At 38.1% G+C, this 24,752-nt stretch overlaps 1 protein-coding gene across 14 annotated transcripts in view; it reads left to right on the forward strand.

Annotated features, from left to right (window-relative positions):
• The window catches only part of ehbp1l1a (EH domain binding protein 1-like 1a), a 52,280-nt gene that overhangs the window by 5,358 nt on the left and 22,170 nt on the right, over positions 1–24,752 (forward strand). For 8 of the 14 annotated variants that reach the window (XM_076087168.1, XM_076087172.1, XM_076087175.1 and 5 more), the window contains exons 2-14: positions 15,195–15,252; positions 15,856–15,951; positions 16,045–16,098; positions 16,244–16,422; positions 16,564–16,703; positions 17,457–17,525; positions 17,876–18,109; positions 20,752–20,931; positions 21,313–21,516; positions 21,631–21,771; positions 23,062–23,271; positions 23,461–23,520; positions 23,608–23,713. In XM_076087168.1, coding sequence (XP_075943283.1) covers positions 15,195–15,252; positions 15,856–15,951; positions 16,045–16,098; positions 16,244–16,422; positions 16,564–16,703; positions 17,457–17,525; positions 17,876–18,109; positions 20,752–20,931; positions 21,313–21,516; positions 21,631–21,771; positions 23,062–23,271; positions 23,461–23,520; positions 23,608–23,713 — 1,731 coding nt within the window. The remainder of the gene's footprint in view (positions 1–15,194; positions 15,253–15,855; positions 15,952–16,044; positions 16,099–16,243; positions 16,423–16,563; positions 16,704–17,456; positions 17,526–17,875; positions 18,110–20,751; positions 20,932–21,312; positions 21,517–21,630; positions 21,772–23,061; positions 23,272–23,460; positions 23,521–23,607; positions 23,714–24,752) is intronic. The other 6 variants (XM_076087166.1, XM_076087165.1, XM_076087167.1 and 3 more) reach the window with 6 other exon arrangements.

Consider the following 24,752-nt stretch of genomic DNA (forward strand, 5'->3'; position numbering starts at 1 on the left):
AATGAATCTCAAAAACATTGCTGAAAATAGATATCCAATTTAAAAAAAATTGCAAAAAGCTTAATAATTCAATAAGTTGAAAGATTACAAATATGAAGTCATATGTAGCTGAAAGTATGAGAAGAAGAAGGCTTTGAAAGTTGAAGAAGTTTAACAGGATTTGAAGATTTTCTCCATAGAGATCCCATTCAAAAGAAAATTGCAAATAGCTTAATAATTCAAAGAATTTAAAGATTACAAATATGAAAAGTCATATCACCCCTCTCCTGAAAGAGCTGAACATTTTGATATTCGAATGGTTTCTGTGGCTTAAAAAATGTCAGCAGTAGTGATATTTGTAGTAGTAGTACTAGAAGTTGTAGTTGTCGTAGAAGTATTAGTAGCATTATAATAAGTAGTAGCAGTAGTGATATTTGTAATAGTAGTAGTTGTAGTTGTAGTAGAAGTATCATTAGTAGTAGAAGTATTAGTATTTAGAAGAAGTAGTAGAAGTAGTAGTAGTAATAGCTGTAGTAGTGGTCGTAGTATATAATATAACAGTAGTAGTAGTAGTAATAGTAATGGCAGTATTTGAAAAAGTCAAATTTTGAGCTTAATGTTTACATACAGTTAATCCATGGGGCTTTTATTTTGAAAGGGTGGGGCTGGGTGGGGGCGAGAGGAGACATAATCATAATGTTTGACACATAAACAGAGGTTATTAAATGACAGGCTTCATCACAAGCATTTCAGTTATATTTCACTCTGTGGGGCTTTTATTTTAAAATGGGGTGTGTGTGTGGGGGGGGGGGGGGGATCCTCTAAAGATCTCTAAGAACCTGAATGACTGTATGAGAGAGAGACACAGAGAGAGAGGAAGAGAGAGAGACACAGAGAGAGAGAGAGACACACAGAGAGATAGAGAGAGAGGAGTGTGTGTGTCTGTGAGTCTGTGTGTTTATCAACATCACTAATGAGCTTAATCAGAAACACCTGTGTCCTTGCAGCCTTTTCATGGAGATTAAACAGGGAAACACCTCTCAAACAAATCCTCAAAACTCCCATAACCGTAGCTCCTATTGCTCCGATATTAATAAATGAGAGGAAGGATGAGTTGAAGAACAGATCCTGTAAAAATTGTGTCTGTAGTGTAAAAAATGTGGCTGAACTGGCGATCTAGAAATGGGGTACCGTGTTCTGTGGAAGATGTTTTTGAAGCAAAATTTAACATTGGTCTCTATGGAGCAGAAAGTTGGGTTTCCACTCAATTACAGGCTTCTGTGCCAAATGTGTAAATCTGTGGGATTCCACAGTCATTTGTCTACGACAAGGACAATATTAGCTACGTTTAAATCCAGAAATTATGCATGAAGAGTGAAGATTGTGGACACAGTGCCAAAACACAAATCATTTTTTCACAAGAATCTCAAGCTGCTCTTCACTCTAGCGGTGACATCACGCACTCTAAGCTGCGCAATACACACCCATTATAAAGTCATAAAAGGGCTGAAAAATCATAAAAGTTCAATTGCTGCAGTTCAAAAAGTGTAAAAGATATAAAAATGCTGAATAATGTGGCAATAGCTCAAGGTTTTCTCAACATTTTAAAGTTGAAATGGTGTCTGTAGCTGAAAATATGAGGAAGTTGAAGGATTTGAAAGTTGAAGAAGTTTAAGAGGATTTGAACATTTTCTCCATTGAAATCCCATTCAAAATAAAAATTGCAAAAAGCTTAATAATTCATAAAGCATAAGAGATAGAAATATGAAAAGTCATAGCATAAATGTCATTAAAGAGCTGAACATTTTGATAGTTGAACGGTTTCTGTAGCTTAAAATATGAAGGAGCAGAAGAGGTGGGACGGAAGAAATATAATAATAACTAGAAAATGCATTTCCTGCTGAAAATGCGTTGGAATGCTGAAAGCTGAAATGAATCTCAAAAACATTGCTGAAAATAGATATCCAATTTAAAAAAAATTGCAAAAAGCTTAATAATTCAAAAAGTTGAAAGATTACAAATATGAAGTCATATGTAGCTGAAAGTATGAGAAGAAGAAGGCTTTGAAAGTTGAAGAAATTTAACAGGATTTGAAGATTTTCTCCATAGAGATCCCATTCAAAAGAAAATTGCAAATAGCTTAATATTTCAAAGAATTTAAAGATTACAAATATGAAAAGTCATATCACCCCTCTCCTGAAAGAGCTGAACATTTTGATATTCGAATGGTTTCTGTGGCTTAAAAAATGTCAGCAGTAGTGATATTTGTAGTAGTAGTACTAGAAGTTGTAGATGTAGTAGAAGTATCATTAGTAGTAGAAGTATTAGTATTTAGAAGTAGTAGTAGTAATAGCTGTAGTAGTGGTCGTAGTATATAATATAACAGTAGTAGTAATAGTAATGGCAGTATTTGAAAAAGTCTAATTTTGAGCTTAATGTTTACATACAGTTAATCCATGGGGCTTTTATTTTGAAAGGGTGGGGCTGGGTGGGGGGGGAGACATAATCATAATGTTTGACACATAAACAGAGGTTATTAAATGACAGGCTTCATCACAAGCATTTCAGTTAGAATTCACTCTGGGGCTTTTATTTTGAAGTGGGGGGGGGGGGGGGGAGAGATGGACTCATAATGTTAGATAAACACAAACAGGTTATTAAATGTCAGGCTTCATCATAAGCATTTCAGTTAGAAATCATTCTGTGGGGCTTTTATTTTAAAATGGGGTGTGTGTGGGGGGGGATCCTCTAAAGATCTCTAAGAACCTGAATGACTGTATGAGAGAGACACACAGAGAGAGAGACATACAGAGATAGAGGGAGAGAGACATACAGAGAGAGAGAGAGAGAGAGATAGAGGAGTGTGTGTGTGTGTCTGTGAGTCTGTGTGTTTATCAACATCACTAATGAGCTTGATCAGAAACACCTGTGTCCTTGCAGCCTTTTCATGGAGATTAAACAGGGAAACACCTCTCAAACAAATCCTCAAAACTCCCATAACCGTAGCTCCTATTGCTCCGATATTAATAAATGAGAGGAAGGAAGAGTTGAAGAACAGATCCTGTAAAAATTGTGTCTGTAGTGTAAAAAATGTGGCTGAACTGGCGATTTAGAAATGGGGTACCGTGTTCTGTGGAAGATGTTTTTGAAGCTAAATTTAACATTGGTCTCTATGGAGCAGAAAGTTGGTTTTCCTCTCAATTACAGGCTTCTGTGTCAAATGTGTAAATCTGTGGGATTCCACAGTCATTTGTCTACGACAAGGACAAGATTAGCTACTTCTACATCCAGAAATGATGCATGAAGAGTGAAGATTGTGGACACAGTGGCAAAAGACAAATGTTTTTTTCACAAGAATCTCAAGCTGCTCTTCACTCTAGCGGTGACATCACGCACTCTAAGCTGCGCAATACACACCCATTATAAAGTCAGAAAAGGGCTGAAAAAATCATAAAAATTAAATTGCTGCAGTTCAAAAAGTATAAAAGATATCAAAAAGCTGAATAATGCGGCAATAGATCAGGGTTTTCTCAACATTTTAAAGTTTAAATGGTGTCTGTAGCTGAAAGTATGAGGAAGTAGAAGGATTTGAAAGTTGAAGAGGATTTGAACATTTTCTCCATAGAAACCCATTCAAAAAAAAAATGTGCAAAAAGCTTAATAATTCATAAAGTTTAAAGGTTATGAATATGAAAAGTCATAGCACACATGAGCTGAAAGAGCTGAACATTTTGATATTCGAACGGTTTCTGTAGCTTAAAAACTGTGGAAGGAGTTAAGTAGCAAAATACGTACGGAAGAAATAGAAGTTGAAGAAGTTGAACTAGAAAATGCATTTCCTGCTGAAAATGCGTTGGAATGCTGAAAGCTGAAATGAATCTCAAAAACATTGCTGAAAATAGATATCCAATTTAAAAAAAATTGCAAAAAGCTTAATAATTCAAAAAGTTGAAAGATTACAAATATGAAGTCATATGTAGCTGAAAGTATGAGAAGAAGGCTTTGAAAGTTGAAGAAGTTTAACAGGATTTGAAGATTTTCTCCATAGAGATCCCATTCAAAAGAAAATTGCAAATAGCTTAATAATTCAAAGAATTTAAAGATTACAAATATGAAAAGTCATATCACCCCTCTCCTGAAAGAGCTGAACATTTTGATATTCGAATGGTTTCTGTGGCTTAAAAAATGTCAGCAGTAGTGATATTTGTAGAAGTAGTACTAGAAGTTGTAGTTGTAGTAGAAGTATTATTAGTAGTGGAAGTATTGGTAGCATTATAATAAGTAGTAGCAGTAGTGATATTTGTAATAGTAGTCGTAGAAGTTGTAGTTGTAGTAGAAGTATCATTAGTAGTAGAAGTATTAGTATTTAGAAGAAGTAGTAGAAGTAGTAGTAGTAATAGCTGTAGTAGTGGTCGTAGTATATAATATAACAGTAGTAGTAGTAATAGTAATGGCAGTATTTGAAAAAGTCTAATTTTGAGCTTAATGTTTACATACAGTTAATCCATGGGGCTTTTATTTTGAAAGGGTGGGGCTGGGTGGGGGAGAGAGGAGGAGGAGACAGAATCAGAAAGTATGAAACACACATACAGAGGTTATTAAATGACAGGCTTCATCACAAGCATTCCAGTTAGAATTCACTCTGTGGGGCTTTTATTTTAAAATGGAGTGGGGGGAGGGGAGTCCTGTAAAAAGCTGTAAGACCTGAATGACTGTATGAGAGATACAGAGAGAGAGACATACAGAGATAGAGGGAGAGAGACATACAGAGAGAGAGAGAGAGAGAGGAGTGTGCGTGTGTCTGAGTCTGTGTGTTTATCAACATCACTAATGAGCTTCATCAGAAACACCTGTGTCCTTGCAGCCTTTTCATGGAGATTAAACAGGGAAACACCTCTCAAACAAATCCTCAAAACTCCCATAACCGTAGCTCCTATTGCTCCGATATTAATAAATGAGAGGAAGGATGAGTTGAAGAACAGATCCTGTAAAAATTGTGTCTGTAGTGTAAAAAATGTGGCTGAACTGGCGATTTAGAAATGGGGTACCGTGTTCTGTGGAAGATGTTTTTGAAGCAAAATTTAACATTGGTCTCTATGGAGCAGAAAGTTGGTTTTCCTCTCAATTACAGGCTTCTGTGCCAAATGTGTAAATCTGTGGGATTCCACAGTCATTTGTCTACGACAAGGACAAGATTAGCTACTTCTACATCCAGAAATTATGCATGAAGAGTGAAGATTGTGGACACAGTGGCAAAAGACAAATGTTTTTTTCACAAGAATCTCAAGCTGCTCTTCACTCTAGCGGTGACATCACGCACTCTAAGCTGCGCAATACACACCCATTATAAAAGCAGAAAAGGGCTGAAAAAATCATAAAAGTTAAACTGCTGCAGTTCAAAAAGTATAAAAGATATCAAAAAGCTGAATAATGCGTCAATAGATCAGGATCTTCTCAACATTTTAAAGTTTAAATGGTGTCTGTAGCTGAAAGTATGAGGAAGTAGAAGGATTTGAAAGTTGAAGAGGATTTGAACATTTTCTCCATAGAAACCCATTCAAAAAAAAAAAATGTGCAAAAAGCTTAATAATTCATAAAGTTTAAAGGTTATGAATATGAAAAGTCATAGCACACATGAGCTGAAAGAGCTGAACATTTTGATATTCGAACGGTTTCTGTAGCTTAAAAACTGTGGAAGGAGTTAAGTAGCAAAATACGTACGGAAGAAATAGAAGTTGAAGAAGTTGAACTAGAAAATGCATTTCCTGCTGAAAATGCGTTGGAATGCTGAAAGCTGAAATTAATTGTAAAGATATTGCTGAAAATTAAGAAATGGGAGACTACCCGTCTGAAAAATGTTGAAGCCCGAAAGCATTTAAACTGCACTGCTGAAAACCCTTCTAGTTGAAATGTCTAACTATGGTGTCTGTAACTGAATGTATGAGGGAGAAGAAGGCTTTGAAAGTTGAAGAAGTATAACAGGATTTGAAGATTTTCTCCATAGAGATCCCATTCAACAGAAAATTGCAAATAGCTTAATATTTCAAAAAAGTTAAAAGATTACAAATATGAAAAGTCAAAGCACCCCTCTCCTGAAAGAGCTGAACATTTTGAAAGGGAAAAGTCCTGTAGTGATATTTGTAGTAGTAGAAGTTGTAGTAGAAGTTGTAGTTGTATTGGTAGTAGTAGAAGTATTAGTAATTAGAAGAAGTAGTAGAAGTAGTAGTATCAGTAGTCGTAGTAATAGTTTTAGTATTGGTCGTAGTATTTAATATAACAATAGTAGTAGAAGTAGTTATAGTAGTAATAGTAATGGCAGTAGAAGAAGTAGCAGTGGTAGTAGTACTAGTAGCAGTTGTACTAATAGCCGTAGTAGTAATACTACTTGTAGTAGCATGAAAAGCAGTAGTAGTAGTAGCAGTTGTAGTATAAGTAATAGTAGTAGTGGTAGTAATAGCAGTGGTGGTAGTAATAATATTGATGGTAGCAGTAATAGCAGTAGCAGTAGTAGTAGTAGTAATATTAGCAACAGCAAAAGTTATAGTAGAAGTAGTAGCAGTAGTAGTAGTAGTAGTAATACTAAATTAGCAGCAGCAGTAGTAGTTGTCGCAGTATTAGTCAGAGCATTAAGTTTTTCAACAAAAAAGCCTAATTTTGAGCTTAACGTTTAAATACAGTTAATCCATGAGGCTTTTATTTTGAAAGAGTGGGGCTGGGTGGGGGAGAAAGGAGAGGAGACAGAATCAGAATGTATGAAACACAGGTTATTAAATGACAGTCTTCATCAAAAGCATTCCAGTTAGATTTCACTCTGTGGGGCTTTTATTTTGAAAGGGTGGGACTGGGGGGGGAGAAGAGACATAATCATAATGTTTGACACACATAAACAGAGGTTATTAAATGACAGGTTTCATCACAAGCATTTCAGGTAGAGTTCACTCTCTGGGGCTTTTATTTTGAAATGGGGTGGGGGGGTGGAAAGTCCTCTTAAAATCTATTAGACCTGAATGACTGTATGAGAGAGAGAGAGAGAGAGAGAGAGAGAGAGAGAGAGAGACAGAGAGAGAGACAGACAGAGAGAGAGAGAGAGAGAGAGCCTGCGTGCGTGTGTAACTGGTTGCCATGGTGACGACGCACCTGGTGTTAGAGGCAGACTGATTAAGAAACATTACAGTAAACAGTGATTTTGAACAAAGCCCCTTTTAACAAAAAGCGGGAGTCTGAGTGCCAATATGGATACCGTGAGAAAGATAAGACTCTGCCGAACGCGGTAATGTGTTTTTTATGTTTGTGGTGTTAAAAATGTGAGCTGCAGAGCAATATACAAAACTGGTACCGTCTGCTTTCTTTGAGAAATGAGTGGTCAGATTTAACATGGAGTCTAATGGAGCAGTTTGTTGGAGTTCATGTCGCTCTGCGGCTCCTTGAGCCAAATGTGTAAGTCTGTGGGATTCCACAGTCATTTGTCTACGACAAGGACAAGATTAGCTACTTCTACATCCAGAAATTATGCATGAAGAGTGAAGATTGTGGACACAGTGGCAAAACACAAATCTTTTTTTCACAAGAATCTCAAGCTGCTCTTCACTCTAGCGGTGACATCACGCACTCTAAGCTGCGCAATACACACCCATTATAAAGTCAGAAAAGGACTGAAAAAATCATAAAAGTTAAATTGCTGCAGTTCAAAAAGTGTAAAAGATATCAAAAAGCTGAATCATGTGGCAATAGATCAAGGTTTTCTAAACATTTTAAAGTTTAAATGGTGTCTGTAGCTGAACGTATGAGGAAGTAGAAGGATTTGAAAGTTGAAGAAGTTTAAGAGGATTTGAAAAATGTCTCCATAGACATCCCATTGAAAATAAAAATTGCAAAAAGCTTAATAATTTAAAAAGTTTAAAGATTATAAATATGAAGAGATATAGCACCCATGAGCTGAAAGAGCTGAACATTTTGATAGTTGAATGGTTTCTGTAGCTTAAAAAATGAAGAAGAAGAAGAGTTTCAAAAAATGTACGGAAGAAATAGTTGAGTGAAGTTGAATAAAGATTCGAAGAACAATAGTTGGAATGCTTAACAGCATTCCAACAATAACTAGAAAATGCATTTCCTGCTGAAAATGCGTTGGAATGCTGAAAGCTGAAATGAATCTCAAAAACATTGCTGAAAATTAAGAAATGGGAGACTACCCATCTGAAAAATGTTGAAGGCCGAAAGCATTTAAACTGCACTGCTGAAAACCCTTCTAGTTGAAATGTCTAACTATGGTGTCTGTAGCTGAAAGTATGAGGAAGAAGAAGGCTTTGAAAGTTGAAGAAGTTTAACAGGATTTGAAGATTTTCTCCATAGAGATCCCATTCAAAAGAAAATTGCAAATAGCTTAATATTTCAAAAAGTTAAAAGATTACAAATATGAAAAGTCAAAGCACCCCTCTCCTGAAAGAGCTGAACATTTTGATATTCGAACGGTTTCTGTGGCTTAAAAAATGTCAGCAGTAGTGATATTTGTAGTATTAGTAGTACTATAAGTTGTAGTTGTAGTAGAAGTATCATTAGTAGTAGAAGTATTAGTATTTAGAAGAAGTAATAGTATCGGTAGTAGAAGTAATAGCTGTAGTAGTGGTCGTAGTATTTAATATAACAGTAGTAGTATAAGTAGTAGTAGTAGTAATAGTAATGGCAGTATTTGAAGTAGCAGTAATAGCAGTAGTAGTAGTACTAGTAGCAGTCGTACTAATAGCTGTAGTAGTATTAGTACTGGTAGTCGCATGAATAGCAGTTGTAGTATAAGTAATAGTAGTAGTGGTAGTAATAGCAGTAGTGGTAGTAATACTATTGATGGTAGCAGTAATAGCAGTAGTAATCGTAGCAACAGCAAAAGTTGTAGTAGAAGTAGTAGTAGTAGTAGTAGTAGCAGCAGTAGTAGTAGTAATACTAGAAATATTAGCAGCAATAGTAGTAGTTGTCGCAGTATTAGTAAGAGCATTCATTACTTCAACAAAAAAGCCTGATTTTCAGCTTAATATTTAAATAGAGTTAAATAGAGGAGACATAATCATAATGTTAGATAAACATAAACAGGTTATTAAATGACAGGCTTCATCACAAGCATTTAAGTTAGAATTAATTTTGTGGGGCCTTTACTTTAAAATGGGGTGTGTGTGTGGGGGGGGGGAGTCCTCTTAAAATCTCTAAGACCTGAATGACTGTATGAGAGAGAGACACAGACAGAGAGAGAGAGAGAGAGAGAGAGAGAGAGAGAGAGAGAGAGAGAGGGTGAGTGAGTGAGTGAGTGAGAGACTGATTTCTCTGGCAATCTTTCTCATTTGGAGATTGTCCTGTTTTATCATTTACAGCTTACATGACTATTGTCCTGCTCTGCCATGTCTTTCCTCGTCTCTCCCTCTTGTGTCGCGGTGTGTGTAAATGTCACTCGAATCAGGAAACTTATCAGAATACCCATATTTGATTGGCTGAGCTGATCACGTATATCTCTAAATCATGTGTGTGGCTTTTATTTTAAAATGGGGGGGGGGGGTCCTGTAAAAAAGCTCTAAGACCTGAATGACTGTATAGAGAGAGAGAGAGAGAGAGAGAGAGAGAGAGAGAGAGAGAGAGAGAGAGAGAGAGAGAGAGAGAGAGGAGCGTGTGTGTCTGTGAGTCTGTGTTTATCAACATCACTAATGAGCTTAATCAGAAACACCTGTGTCCTTGCAGCCTTTTCATGGAGATTAAACAGGGAAACACCTCTCAAACAAATCCTCAAAACTCCCATAACCGTAGCTCCTATTGCTCCGATATTAATAAATGACAGGAAAGATGAGTTGAAGAACAGATCCTGTAAAAATTGTGTCTGTAGTGTAAAAAATGTGGCTGAACTGGCGATTTAGAAATGGGGTACCGTGTTCTGTGGAAGATGTTTTTGAAGCAAAATTTAACATTGGTCTCTATGGAGCAGAAAGTTGGTTTTCCTCTCAATTACAGGCTTCTGTGCCAAATGTGTAAATCTGTGGGATTCCACAGTCATTTGTCTACGACAAGGACAAGATTAGCTACTTCTACATCCAGAAATTATGCATGAAGAGTGAAGATTGTGGACACAGTGGCAAAAGACAAATGTTTTTTTCACAAGAATCTCAAGCTGCTCTTCACTCTAGCGGTGACATCACACACTCTAAGCTGCGCAATACACACCCATTATAAAGTCAGAAAAGGAGTGAAAAAATCATAAAAGTTCAAATGGGACAGTTCAAAAAGTATAAAAGATATGAAAAAGCTGAATAATGCGGCAATAGATCAGGGTTTCCTCAACATTTGAAAGTTTAAATGGTGTCTGTAGCTGAAAGTATGAGGAAGTAGAAGGATTTGAAAGTTGAAGAGGATTTGAACATTTTCTCCATTGAAACCCATTCAAAAAAAAAAATGCAAAAAGCTTAATAATTCATAAAGTTTAAAGGTTAGAAATATGAAAAGTCATAGCACACGTGTCCTTAATGAGCTGAACATTTTGATATTTGAACGGTTTCTGTAGCTTAAAAAATGTGGAAGGAGATAAGTAGCAAAAAACGTACGGAAGAAATAGAAGAAGTTGAAGAAGTTGAAGAAAGAGAAACAGGATAACAATAGTTGGAATGCTTAACAGCATTCCAACAACTAGAAAATGCATTTCCTGCTGAAAATGCGTTGGAATGCTGAAAGCTGAAGTGAATCTCAAAAACATTGCTGAAAATAGCTATCCAATTAAAAAAAAAATTGCAAAAAGCTTAATAATTCAAAAAGTTGAAAGATTACAAACATGAAGTCATATGTAGCTGAAAGTATGAGAAGAAGAAGGCTTTGAAAGTTGAAGAAGTTTAACAGGATTTGAAGATTTTCTCCATAGAGATCCCATTCAAAAGAAAATTGCAAATAGCTTAATAATTCAAAGAATTTAAAGATTACAAATATGAAAAGTCATATCACCCCTCTCCTGAAAGAGCTGAACATTTTGATATTCGAATGGTTTCTGTGGCTTAAAAAATGTCAGCAGTAGTGATATTTGTAGTAGTAGTACTAGAAGTTGTAGTTGTAGTGGAAGTATTATTAGTAGTAGAAGTATTAGTAGCATTATAATAAGTAGTAGCAGTAGTGATATTTGTAATAGTAGTCGTAGAAGTTGTAGTTGTAGTAGAAGTATCATTAGTAGTAAAAGTATTAGTATTTAGAAGAAGTAGTAGAAGTAGAAGTAGTAATAGCTGTAGTAGTGGTCGTAGTATATAATATAACAGTAGTAGTAATAGTAATGGCAGTATTTGAAAAAGTCTAATTTTGAGCTTAATGTTTACATACAGTTAATCCATGGGGCTTTTATTTTGAAAGGGTGGGGCTGGGTGGGGGGGAGAGGAGACATAATCATAATGTTTGACACATAAACAGAGGTTATTAAATGACAGGCTTCATCACAAGCATTTCAGTTATATTTCACTCTGTGGGGCTTTTATTTTGAAATGGGGTGTGGGGGGGAGAAGGGGAGAAGAGATGGACTCATATTGTTAGATTAACACAAACAGGTTATTAAATGACAGGCTTCATCACAAGCATTTCAGTTAGAATTCATTCTGTGGGGCTTTTATTTTGAAATGGGGTGTGGGGGGGGGAGATAAGGGGAGAGGAGATGGACTCATAATGTTAGATAAACATAAACAGGTTATTAAATGTCAGGCTTCATCATAAGCATTTCAGTTAGAATTCATTCTGTGGGGCTTTTATTTTAAAATGGGGTGTGTGTGTGTGGGGGGGGGGGATCCTCTAAAGATCTCTAAGAACCTGAATGACTATGAGAGAGAGACACAGAGAGAGAGAGACACAGAGAGAGAGAGAGATAGAGGAGTGCGTGTGTGTCTGTGAGTCTGTGTGTTTATCAACATCACTAATGAGCTTAATCAGAAACACCTGTGTCCTTGCAGCCTTTTCATGGAGATTAAACAGGGAAACACCTCTCAAACAAATCCTCAAAACTCCCATAACTGTAGCTCCTATTGCTCCGATATTAATAAATGAGAGGAAGGAAGAGTTGAAGAACAGATCCTGTAAAAATTGTGTCTGTAGTGTAAAAAATGTGGCTGAACTGGCGATTTAGAAATGGGGTACCGTGTTCTGTGGAAGATGTTTTTGAAGCTAAATTTAACATTGGTCTCTATGGAGCAGAAAGTTGGTTTTCCTCTCAATTACAGGCTTCTGTGTCAAATGTGTAAATCTGTGGGATTCCACAGTCATTTGTCTACGACAAGGACAAGATTAGCTACTTCTACATCCAGAAATGATGCATGAAGAGTGAAGATTGTGGACACAGTGGCAAAAGACAAATGTTTTTTTCACAAGAATCTCAAGCTGCTCTTCACTCTAGCGGTGACATCACGCACTCTAAACTGCGCAATACACACCCATTATAAAGTCAGAAAAGGGCTGAAAAAATCATAAAAATTAAATTGCTGCAGTTCAAAAAGTATAAAAGATATCAAAAAGCTGAATAATGCGGCAATAGATCAGGGTTTTCTCAACATTTTAAAGTTTAAATGGTGTCTGTAGCTGAAAGTATGAGGAAGTAGAAGGATTTGAAAGTTGAAGAGGATTTGAACATTTTCTCCATAGAAACCCATTCAAAAAAAAAATGTGCAAAAAGCTTAATAATTCATAAAGTTTAAAGGTTATGAATATGAAAAGTCATAGCACACATGAGCTGAAAGAGCTGAACATTTTGATATTTGAACGGTTTCTGTAGCTTAAAAACTGTGGAAGGAGTTAAGTAGCAAAATACGTACGGAAGAAATAGAAGTTGAAGAAGTTGAAGAAGTTGAATAAAGATTCGAAGAACAATAGTTGGAATGCTTAACAGCATTCCAACAATAAAAAGAAGAATAAAGATTCGAAGAACAATAGTTGGAATGCTTAACAGCATTCCAACAATTATATTTACAGCCATGAAAAACAAGCGAGTCTGTCTGTCGATCCCCTCCGCACCGTTTCAGTGTTTTGTGTTGAATAAATTGTTCATTTTAAATGAATCTTTTGCGTGGACCCTCCTTACATTCCTTTAGCCATGATACACTCGCACACCGTCTACAGTCTGTGATAGCGAACCGATGTTTATGTATTCCCCACATCAGAAGCATGACGTCACATCCTGTTTCAGGGCAGATTGCGGGAAAATAATGGTTGAACGATGATGTAATGTGGCCTCAAGCCTCAACTATATCTTGGTTCTGTTTTCCCGAAGTGCATACAGTGTTCACACAACAGGCTGCTGCCTCAGTATTATGTAAGAGTGGATCCCAGCCATACGAGAGGTCTCCCCCTACTCGGATAGAATGTTTTCAGTGTTTACAGCATCCCTCTCTTACACACACAGGCACTCTTCCAATCACAGCTGTTTGTCCTCAAGAGACTTATTCTCCATCACTAACTTCTGACTCACACAGTCACAAGATTTTCATTTTCTCCTGGATGAGTTCTTCACCTCAGTGTTATGAAAGCACACAGATGGAATAGTGTGCATGCTACTATCAGTCATCATCTGCTGGGTCGGTGCTCTTCCTCAGGCTGCAGTATTATTAGATTACATGAAATTAGATGATGCTTTATCCCAACCACCGTCAGATGGATCGCCATAGAACGTGAGGTTTCCCACAGGATGAACTGTTATCACTTCAGTGATCCCCCTGAATTTTGGTCTGTTTTCATTGTAATTTTGACCATATTAGCATGCTGACATTAGCACTTAGCCCAAAGCAATACTGTCCCTGTGTTCAGCCAGACAGAGCTGCCAGTGTGGCCCCTAGGATTGGTCTAAAATTGCTCACTATTTCCTACGTAGTACATTATATTATATATATATATATATATTATATATATTATAATATTTACTTTTCACCATTTCAAGTGTCCAAATTCTTAGTGTGAGATTTAACACTTTTTAGTATCAAAGGATAATTGCCACAATGCAATGAAAAAAAGTAGTATCCATGTCAGTGATAATGCAAAAATAATGATGATTCTTAAACGTCAAAAAATAAAAATTTTCCTGCTTAAAGTATTGAGTGTTTATTATGTCGAGTACAGTGATTGAGTGACCAAGGGTGTGATTTCAGATACGACCCCAGTCTTGTTACCATCATGACTAGGGCTGGGTATTGCTATTTAAACTTTTCCAGTCAAACGATACCTGCAATCGTTCCCTTTTTGTGCCCAGATCTAGAAAAAAATTATTATTATTTGTACGTTTTTTTCTTGTTGTTCTTTGATTGAATGCGGTCTGTGATTGGCCCACTGCCACAGCAGCTACAAGCCATACAGTCTGTGGTGTGGTGAAGTCAGGCGGCAACCTCTGGTTCTGAAGAGTGATGCCAATGTAAATGTGTCTCTCTAATGGCCATCAGGGGGCGACTCCTCTGGTTGTATAGAAGTCTATGTGAAAATGACTCTACTTCTCTCTTGATTTATTCCCTCAGTAAACATTGTAAACATGAGTTTATGGTCTCAATCTCTAGTTTCAAGTCTTCTTCAATACAGCATGATGTTCACTTAGTAAGTTATGGTCCATTTAGAGTCAAATAGACCATAAAGCAGGGTATGCTTTAGGGCGGGGCTACCTTGTGATTGACAGGTCGTTATCGCTACCAGAGTCGCATACGGCTTCTCTACGTCACTCCTCCACATTCCAAATATGGTCACTTCTGTTCATTGGTTGCAAAAAGTGAAGATGGTGACGGCCAAGACGCCAAACTTGAGGCTTCAAAACGACAGTCCACAAACCTATGGGTGATGTCACAACGACCACGTCCACTTCTCATATAGTCTATGGGTGAAGTTGAACGGGGTGTATTTGACGGGGTTGGCAGTTCAGTGTGTTGAGATCCCACCAGAAGTTTGGAACATTTGCTTTCCCTACATGCCTGTAGCGTCTGATAAGAATAAATGCAGTGGTTGTGGCATTTGATATGATGGGTATGAAGTACTCTATTAGTACTAGTATCACGTTCAGGGTACTGGTATTGGTACGGGTATGGTCATCTTTTAAACGATACCCAGCCTTAATCATAACCTGTTTGCACATCTACCTGCATGTGTGTGGGAATATTTTTTCTGTGTGTTACACTCATGCTGTTACGGAGAGAGTAGTGATGGAAGGAACACTGGAAACTAACTAAGATGTTATTTGTGCTCCGCTGTGATTGCAGGCAACCAGACAAACTGAGGGTGTCGTGGATCAGGAGAAGCAGACGTCACAGCACAAAGGTAACAAAGCAGAGAAGAATGAGATGAGATTCATATAGAGCATTCAAATTAGCCATTCGTCTAATGGTGAAACTTCCAAGAGGATAAACTTTCTTTTAGTCTTGCCTGGTCTCCGAAAAATTACCTTCCCTTTCAACAATTTTTGTTTTGATGTAGGCCTATCACAAGTATGTTTCAAATCAAAGTCTGCAGAGTGAGGTGGTCATGGTGGATGGATGGGCCAAACAAACCCGGGACTTTCACCCAGGAGACCGTTGTTCATGTCCAGTGTGAAACGAAAAGTCAACTCTGTCTTATTTGAAGCCAAACCACAATCTTTTACTAAACCTACCAAATAGTTTTGTTGCTTTTTCAATTTATTTTATTTTAATTCACAAGTTACCCACGGGTTTAAAAGTGCGACTGTAATCCTGTAGAAAATACGTTTCCCTCTAACGTTTCCGTAGTTGAGAATGCGGTTTAGTTGTTTGGGAACGTCATTTTTAGGAGACGGTCTTGGTATTTAAAGCGTGCTCTGCAGAGGTTGAATTTCACTCCATATTAAACACATGTAGGTAACAATTGTGAGATTGAATCCCTCGTTTGTGTTATGTTTTCCGTCAGCTCCACAGCTGGCAGCCAGGGATCAAAAACCCCTACAGAGGCCTGGTGCTTTGGCAGGTTCCAGAGAGTTTGGACATCACCATCACACTCTTCAAGGTATGAGCTTAAGCCTCTAAGTAGTAGCGGCTGATAAAATGAGTTGGCTTACAGATGGGAAATGCACAACTTAATTTATTTGTCTGTCCACAGGAACCTACTGCAGATGAGTTTGAGGACAAAGACTGGACTTTTGTCATTGAAAATGTGAGTCAGCAGGATCTGTGTTGTCCTTAGTTGTGATTTCATTTAATTGAGTTTTAATCGGAAAGCAATATATTCTCAGGAAGAAGGATTTTGTTTCTGTGTTCAATCTTAACCTCCCCCCTTGTCCATTGTTTGTATTTATTAGGAGACAAAAGGCCGCAGGAAGGTGTTGGCATCAGCAGATGTCAACATGAAGAAGTTTGCCAGTTCCACGCCGGCCCAGTACGATGTCACGCTGAAGCTCAAACCGCTGTCCGTCAAAGTGGTGGAAGCCACGCTGAAACTGAACCTGTCTTGTATCTTTCTCAAAGAGGGCAAGGCCACGTAAGTCATCAACCCAGCAGCATATCAATATCCTCAAAGTCCTCAAAGCTATCGTTACAGAATTCAAATCAATTTGAAGACCAATACTGATATTCATGTCCATCCAATGCTTTCAGAGGATTCTTTTTCTACTCTCCACAGAGATGAGGACATGCAGAGTCTGGCTAGTCTGATGAGCATGAAACAGAGTGACATCGGAAACCTGGATGACTTCATTGACAGTGATGATGAAGGTGGTGAGGAGAGGAGGGCCAGCTTTGGACAAGCTACTCATGTTACTGGTAAGACTGGGGAAACGCTTGAGGATCACTTTGATGATCAAATTAATGTGCAATGACAGTCTGAGAAGAAATCCTAAAACCGGAGGCATTCAGGAGCTACTTGATCCAAATACTGAAGGTCCTGATTCAAAACTCTAAAGTTTATAAGCTTAAATCATTGATATGAGCTGAATGAACGTAAAACGGAAGAAAGCAACTCTTGAAATTGAATCAAAGACCCATCACTCAGGGAGTTGTTGGGAAAACAGAAACTCAAATCCACACTCCCTCACACATGATCTTTGGCTACAAACCTGGTAAACCTTATTAAACAAACCTACGGAAGCCCCGAGAGACAAGTGATAAAATGTGGTCTGATCTCAATAGTTTTTTCTTTCCTGTGTTTATGATTTAGGAACAGTTAAAAATAAGTTTTTCCAGGGTAATCTTTCAAAATTTTTCCTGGTGACATTTTTTGTCAGGATCATCACCACTGTTCTAAATAGCACTAAAAGCGCTTGTGAATATTTTCATAACCTGCTAACACACAATATCACACATCTTTATTTTGAAGTGTTGCTGCGCTAGATGCTGCAATTTACAACTTTCACACTTCAAGGTCTAATTAACTGTGGGAAAGACTTCCTACTTTCTGTTTCTCTTTGAACACTTTGTCTCAATCTGCTACTTCCTCTTTGGTTTCCTATTTGAAACTCAGTTCCCTTTTCATTTAATCTCTCTGTCTGCTCCTGTTCCCCTTTCTCTCTATAACAGCCTCTGCCTCCTCTATCATGAGAGTACATGACCTGGCTTGGAGGCCTGTAGTTGAATCAGGCCTCACAGGTAACTGTCTGTTCAAAGGTCTACTCTTCCACCTTCCTGATAGCACACACTGCACAGTATTCTAACTTTAGCGGACATTATGTGTAAATAACATTATTCATGACATAAAAAGGCCACTCTTTCTTCATTGCTCTTCCCCTTTTTACTTCCTCTGTGTTTCCTCACATATATAGCAAAACCTCATTCCCACATCCCCACTTTCATCTTTACATCTTCATTCTGTGTTTTAGTGCTACTGTCTTCTTCTCCTATCATTCAAACCTTCATTTAACCCCTCTCTCTCTCTCTCTCTCTCTCTCTCCATTTTTCTCGTTTCACCGTGTCCTTCCGTTCTACTTGTCTTCACCCAGTAACCTCAGAGATGGATGGGAAAACGTCCTCTGGCATTTCCTCCACCATCTCGGCCCTGTCTCGTCCTCCCCTGCCTGAACCCCCAGACCCCTCTGTTCCATCTTCTTTACCCACACGACCACCAAGCATTACCCAGCAGGCTCGGCCCTCCCCCTATGCCTACACATTGCCAGCCTTTACACGTGCTCACCCTCCTGCGCTTCCCAAAATCTTCCAGCCCGCTGCCGGATCAGGTATCGGTCAACAGATATTCCTCGTCATGTGTGTTCTCTTGTCACTTTTAGCGTCAGATTATTTTGGTAGATCATTTTTTAGTTAGGAATTGTTTAATTCACACCGCTCTGTATGGTTGCCAGTAATATTCGACGCATTTGATTACGATGTCTAATCATTCTGTTGCACCAGTTCCACGTCCATGACTCAAAACTGTAAAGTGTGTTGTTTTGACACAGCATTTCAATTCAAGTGTAGTTTGAGCATAACTACCTAAGTCATAACAACTCAAATTTTAACATTACATTGACAAGAAAACTGACTGAACTGAAATCTTAATAGTAGTAGAAACAGTGAATCCTCAAAAGGTGGCCCATTATTAACCTCAACTGCAGAGAGAACCAGACCTTTTGTTTTTGGTCCTGGTTTTACCATGTAACTTAGTTTAAAAATGTGCATTAATGTTTATTATCATAATTAGTATAATTATTATACCTATTATACTTATTATAATTACTATAATATTACAGTTATAATAATAATAATTATTATAATTATTATAATTAATATACTTATAATAATTATAATATTACTTATTATTATTATGATTGTTAGGTACATTAGAGACAGGGTTTTATGCCTAATTGTTTTTATATATATTTATATTTTGCAGAAATACAATTACAATACAATTTTTCCAGTTGCTTATGTAACATTTTTTTAAAGATTTTTGTTTGGCCATTTTCACCTTTATCTGGGACGTTGTGATTATGCGCTGTAAGCCCTCGGCTACCAAGGTGTTCCTTGATTAGTTTTTATATTTATATTTTTAAACAGCAAAAGAGAAACCAATTATAAAAGATTAATGAATGAAAACTGTATCCGTGTTTATTTGAGACTCTGGCTTAATTTAAATAATTTACAGTAAAATGTATTGAAAATGGCAGTAAACAAGGAATTCATGTTGTTTCACCTGCAAATGGCAACATAAGGTAAAAACCTCTCGTTGTAAACCTAAAGATACAAGCATATCTACTGTAGCAGGCTGGTACTGTAGTTTAGTGAGTGAAGTGATAGATCCCACTGTTATGGTTAGAGATGACGTTTGGATGAGTCTAACCCAGTTAAAACCAGTAATATGACTGTAATAGTTCTGGATTTTGTTTCCATAAAGAAATCAGTGTAAGTGTTAAATATGTACACCCTAGGTTCTTCTTACAAGCCTGTGACTTTTGAACATGTGATCTGGAGTTATGTAATATGCAAAACATTATTAATTGTTCTGAGGCACCTCCTGCTGTGTCGATAAGTCAGAATGCCCTTATTTTCAATCTCTGAGCCTTACACAGGCTTATAATCAATTTATCCATCAGTATCCATTAGAAATGTCCTGATTGGCTTGTCTCCATCCACATTCAGACAGGTCTGTGTTAAGGCCAGTGAAGTCAAGTTGAATAAATTGCTTCATTTGTTTGTTGTTATAGAGCCTTTTGCTCAATCTCTCTTGAAATGGAAAAGCGTGTCTACATTATAGCTAGACTTTACAGCAACGGGTGATTTAGTCTGGTGTTGATTTGAAGGCTGATAGCGGTATGACCCCAGGGGCTGGGAGCCTATCTGCCACGATACCAGAAGATTTGTAGTCGATACCAATAACGAGGAAACTCTACGGTTCTCGATACCAAATCGATACCACGGTAAAAAACAGCTAGCGTTAACTGCTGCTGATTTCTTTTTCACAATGCAGCATTATAAGAGACATTTTCTGTCGTCCCTGGTACGATGGGACGCTATTAGTCGCAAGGGCTGATCCCCGGTATACCTGCAGTACTGTAGAAAAACAAAAAACATCACGTTTTCAGAATTTTGTTATCTACCATCGTGACATCCCTACTTTGTTTGCAGTTTGGTTGACTGCAATCTTGGAACTGTCGATCTGAAGACGATTTAGCCTCTGGGGACAAATACCAAAATGTCGAGAAGGGTTTATCTGCGATCTGGGATTAGCGTAAGCCACAATGTTTTCTTAAACCTAACACTGTAGTTTTGGCGCCTAAACTGAACTGCGACAGTTCGAGGGCGTGTCATGTAGTAGGTGTGTCCTATAGTACTGTGAACCTGCAGACAGACCTGCTTGAATAATTCTAGGGTTCCGGTATAGACAGTGGATATCCAAATAACGGATGATAGATATTCACGCCTTCCTCTTCCGTGCATTGGCCATTGTCTACAGTCCAATAAAAACCTGAGATGCGAAGAATGTGTTAGAGTTGAGATACAACAATTACAACAGTTAATTTTGTAGCCTATACAAAGCAAAATCAGATGATAGGCAATAGGTTCACAGATTTCGTTCAAGCCAATGCGTTCCACTTCTTTTGCTCTGAACACGGACTGTTTACCTGCATCCAACCAAAGACCACTCAAACCTGATTGATCAATACTCCTCCGACCATAAACGGAAAACAGAACGCGTTCGATACCAAAATCTTGTCCCATTGCCTACAGATTATATGCAGATATATGTTTAGGTTGGCTAGAAATATTCTGTGTATTTCTGGTTTCACTCACCATTGTTCTGTCTCTTGGTTTGTCTTTCCGCTCTCCCCTTTCCTCTTACTTCTCTGCCACTTCCTGTCCGTCTTCTGCTGTCCTTTTTTAGTGCCCATTTCAGCTCCTCGAAGGCCCCATAGCTTCCACAGCGACTGCTCTCCAGCCGAGGGCTTGGAGGCTTTCGTTACCTTCACCCCTTCTAAAGCCGCCACCTCCACCTCTTCCCTCTCCTCCTCACCCTCCGTTCCATCTCTCCGCACTCCCACTTTCTCTGATACCTCACAAACAGGTATTACGTGATTCCATTCAAAGTTGTAATTGGTTTCTAATTGACGAAAGGATCCAAAATACAGTCCATGGTGCTGTTTATTGGTCTTGATTGGCTATAAGGGCTAATGCTGCATTCACACACAAGACAGACATGAGCTCCTACTTCAGGGTATACCATTCATTTAGCTTTTATCGAATACATATCTTTAGAAAGCATTATGGGAAGCATCTTTGGCCTTTGTTTTTTATTGTTTGGCTGACTCATGAAATTAATGTTGATTAGTTCAAGCAGTTCTTCCAACACTTTTCTTTTAAATCACAATGATGCAGCCTGCTTTTGTTCTACCATTTCTTCATCCCTACTTTCTTTTCTTTTATTCTCTCCATCTTCCTCTCTCAGCCTGTCCCAGTGCCTGGAGAGCACAGGGCGTTCCTTCCTTTTCTTCTGCATCCTCCTCCTCATCTTCAGCTCCTCTTAGCTCCTTCCCTCTTATACCTCCACCGCCTGCTGCTTCCAGGCAGCCCAAAGCTCGCTTCTCCTCTGCGGGGGAGCCGGGTTCCGCCCTCACCCGGCCCACCAGCCTGCCGTCTGCCCCCGAGACAGGTACAGGGACAGGTCCTGTCAGAGGCCGTTCATACACCTGTTACTACGCATTTACTCCTGTTCCTCCCTCCATCCCTACATGTTCGTTTTTCCCTTCTCCTTATTTTCTTCCAGCTTTGTGGCAGAGTGAATGGAGGCCTCCTAAATCTCAGGTGCCTCTAGCACAGCCTGCCTACTCCCCTAAGTTTCTGCATCTCTCTGCCAACGATCCTGGACAGCCTGCAGTGCTGCAGAAAAAGCAGATAGAGACGCCATGTAATTGTGCTCTACCTTCAGCCTCTCTGCTGTACTGTGTCTAACATTCGATGTACTTATATGTAGCTTTCATCCTTTAGAATAAAGAATTTACTGTTCATTTTATCTAGACCGACAGTGCCCGAGCATAGTTAGAGATGTCAAGACATTAGGTTATGACTCTCATTGAATTCCTGCTGCCACAAATACACACCAGAGCACCAAATGTGGATTAATCCGCCACTGAAAATAGTCCCCAACAGACGCACTATTTCTTCCTGTTTGTTTGGTAAAAACTACATTGACCAGCTGTTTTAGGAAATGAATTCCAAAGCTTTTTTTAAAGATTTATATCTTCAGTAGGACCAAAATATACATACATAAATACATATATTGTTTTGACACACATTGTGCGAGCAAACAAGACTCCCAACAATGCAGAATTCTCAGTAACACTTTCTATGACTCCCATTTCCATAATGCATAAAATAGTCATAATAAGTTATAATGTTCTTATAGCACTGTCTAATCATAGATATAAGCACCATATTCATAATGCTTCTTAACAATAATCTTTAAAAAATTCATAATGACAATACTTCATCATTGCTGGTTACTCAGTGTCATTTTGTGTGTGATGTTCCCATTATGCATTGATTAATGCCATTTTTTCGCTTTGTTTACTAAAGCAAACAATGAGCACTTAGAGGGACGTATAACCAGCTTGTAATGTATATCTGCCTGTAAATCTTCATTTACCAACGACCACTCCAAAAAATCACATTAGAATGCATTTTAACAGAGATTATAACGCACTATAACATGATTAGAATGTATTACAAATATGGGAATTATAACATAAATGTCATTGAGTGACCAGCAATTATGAATTCTAATGATACTTGACCTTTTAAGTCACTGTAATATGCTTTATGATGAGGTATGATTATTGTTATAAAGCATTATGGATATTTACGAATGCTTAAGACTATGATTATACAGAGCTTTAATAAGACTATGATGCATTATAAGTATGTTTATATTGCAATATAGACATGGATTTCATAGAAATTGTTCTCTATGTAATAAATGAGGACACTGGTGAGAATGTATTAGTGGATTCACTATGAAAAGAGCTTTTGTTTGTAATGGTCTTTTCATTACATAAACATACAGAACTAACACTGGAGAAATGCCTGATGGACTGATATTGGAAAGCACATGTGTCGTTGATATTCCACCTTCCATTCCCTCCACTCCTCTCCTCCTTCCCATCATCTCTCTGCCCCCATCATGTTTCCTCTCTGTCAGCTTCATCCTCTTTGGAGCATAAACCCCAGGGAGGGTCTGGATTCGTTCCTTCCTGGAGACCCCAGGGCATCCCTACAGTAGAGACCCTCTCACCTTCTCCTTTAAGTCCTTCCTCTGCTCTTGTGATCTCTGGGCCTCCTGCTCTTCCTCCTCCCTCTCAGCCTCATATATCCCAAACTGCCACAACCTCACACAGTGACCAAGATACAGGTACAGAATCAAAAAGGAGCCATGCCGAGTGACTAAACCCCACCAATGTACAAGCACACATCTCCCCCTGCTGGTTGTTTTCATTAAAGCAGCTAAACACTTGATACATAATATATGGTGCCATATGAACATCGAGCTTATCGCGTATAGTCCCTGTTTAATTCCTTCTACCCTTTTCTTTTGTTTCAGAATTCAAAAGACAGTTGAGCACGCTGAGTGAAGAGGACAACCAGTGTACGACTCCCACAAGTGAGCGTGAACACACAATGAGTAGAATAAGTGACACCTTTAGACAACGACTGCATGGATAACTGTGTGTTACTTCATGCTGTTCAGCCCCTGATCCCAGAGCGCCGGCCAGCCGGAGGCCAGAGTCGTCCAGGGCTTCGGAGCGGAAAGGAGACGGACGTTTTGGAATCGAGGTTGTGAAGACATCAGCAGGGTGAGTTCATATGAAAGGTTGCCTTTTTATCGGGTTTGGTGTTTTCTTAATATATGGTGTGGTTGGCATGGCTCTAAAGGACTAATCCCGCCCCAGATACTCCAACGCTGTTAATGGCATCAATTTGTGGTGTCAGATGTATTAAATGAGTAGTTTGCTCATAGCAGCTGAGGAAACTCATCAGTGGTTGGAGCTGAGAGACCTTCACCGATGAAGAACATGTGATAGGGTTGAAAGGTCTCAAAAAAGCTAGTGAGTGGACCTGGATTTGTCAAATTTCTGATTTATCTACTTTTCAAATTAAAAACCACTAAAGTAATTCCCAAAATAATTTAGTAAAAAAAGATCTAAGAGGCAGGATATTGACGAACAAGCAACAAAATACAAAAATGAAACAGAAACAAGAAGAAGAGTGACATTGTCTTCCTTTCAACAGTGCAGAACAACATTTTATACATTTTATCTCAACAACCAGTAATGCCATTTCGCTGAACAATGAAACTTTTCTTTGTCTTGCCTGTTACATCTTGATTACTGATTACAATTGTTTGTTTTGATTATTTGAACAAAATACAAAATTTGTCTGGAAATACAACCACATTGCTGCTACATGTATTTAACAATGTTCGAGCATTTAGAGGTTGATTTTTCCTTTAGTGATAGGATTTCCATCAAACGTTAATCGCACTGCATGTATTTTACTGCTAATAACTTGTACTGAGTAATCATACATTGCAACAAATTATTTGCACAGTGCTTATAATATCGTATTCTATTTTATACTTGCATTTGGCAACTGAAAGACATAGGTCTATATTTGTATTAAAAGCCAAAGGAGATCTGCACTGACTGATTATAGAGTTTGTTGAGAGATACATATTAGGACCAAACCTAAATATATAAAAACATATCTAATGATATTAATTTAATTCTTAATTGAATGCTTAATTGTCACTATAAATAAATGATTAAATCACAAATGAAATGGTCTGTGAGCTTTACTGGATGGCTGGCTACAGTAGTTGGCAGCCCCTGCAGT

Source organism: Anarhichas minor, unplaced genomic scaffold, assembly GCF_050575085.1.
Source record: "Anarhichas minor isolate MPS153535 unplaced genomic scaffold, ASM5057508v1 ptg000009l, whole genome shotgun sequence".
NCBI lineage: Eukaryota > Metazoa > Chordata > Actinopteri > Perciformes > Anarhichadidae > Anarhichas > Anarhichas minor.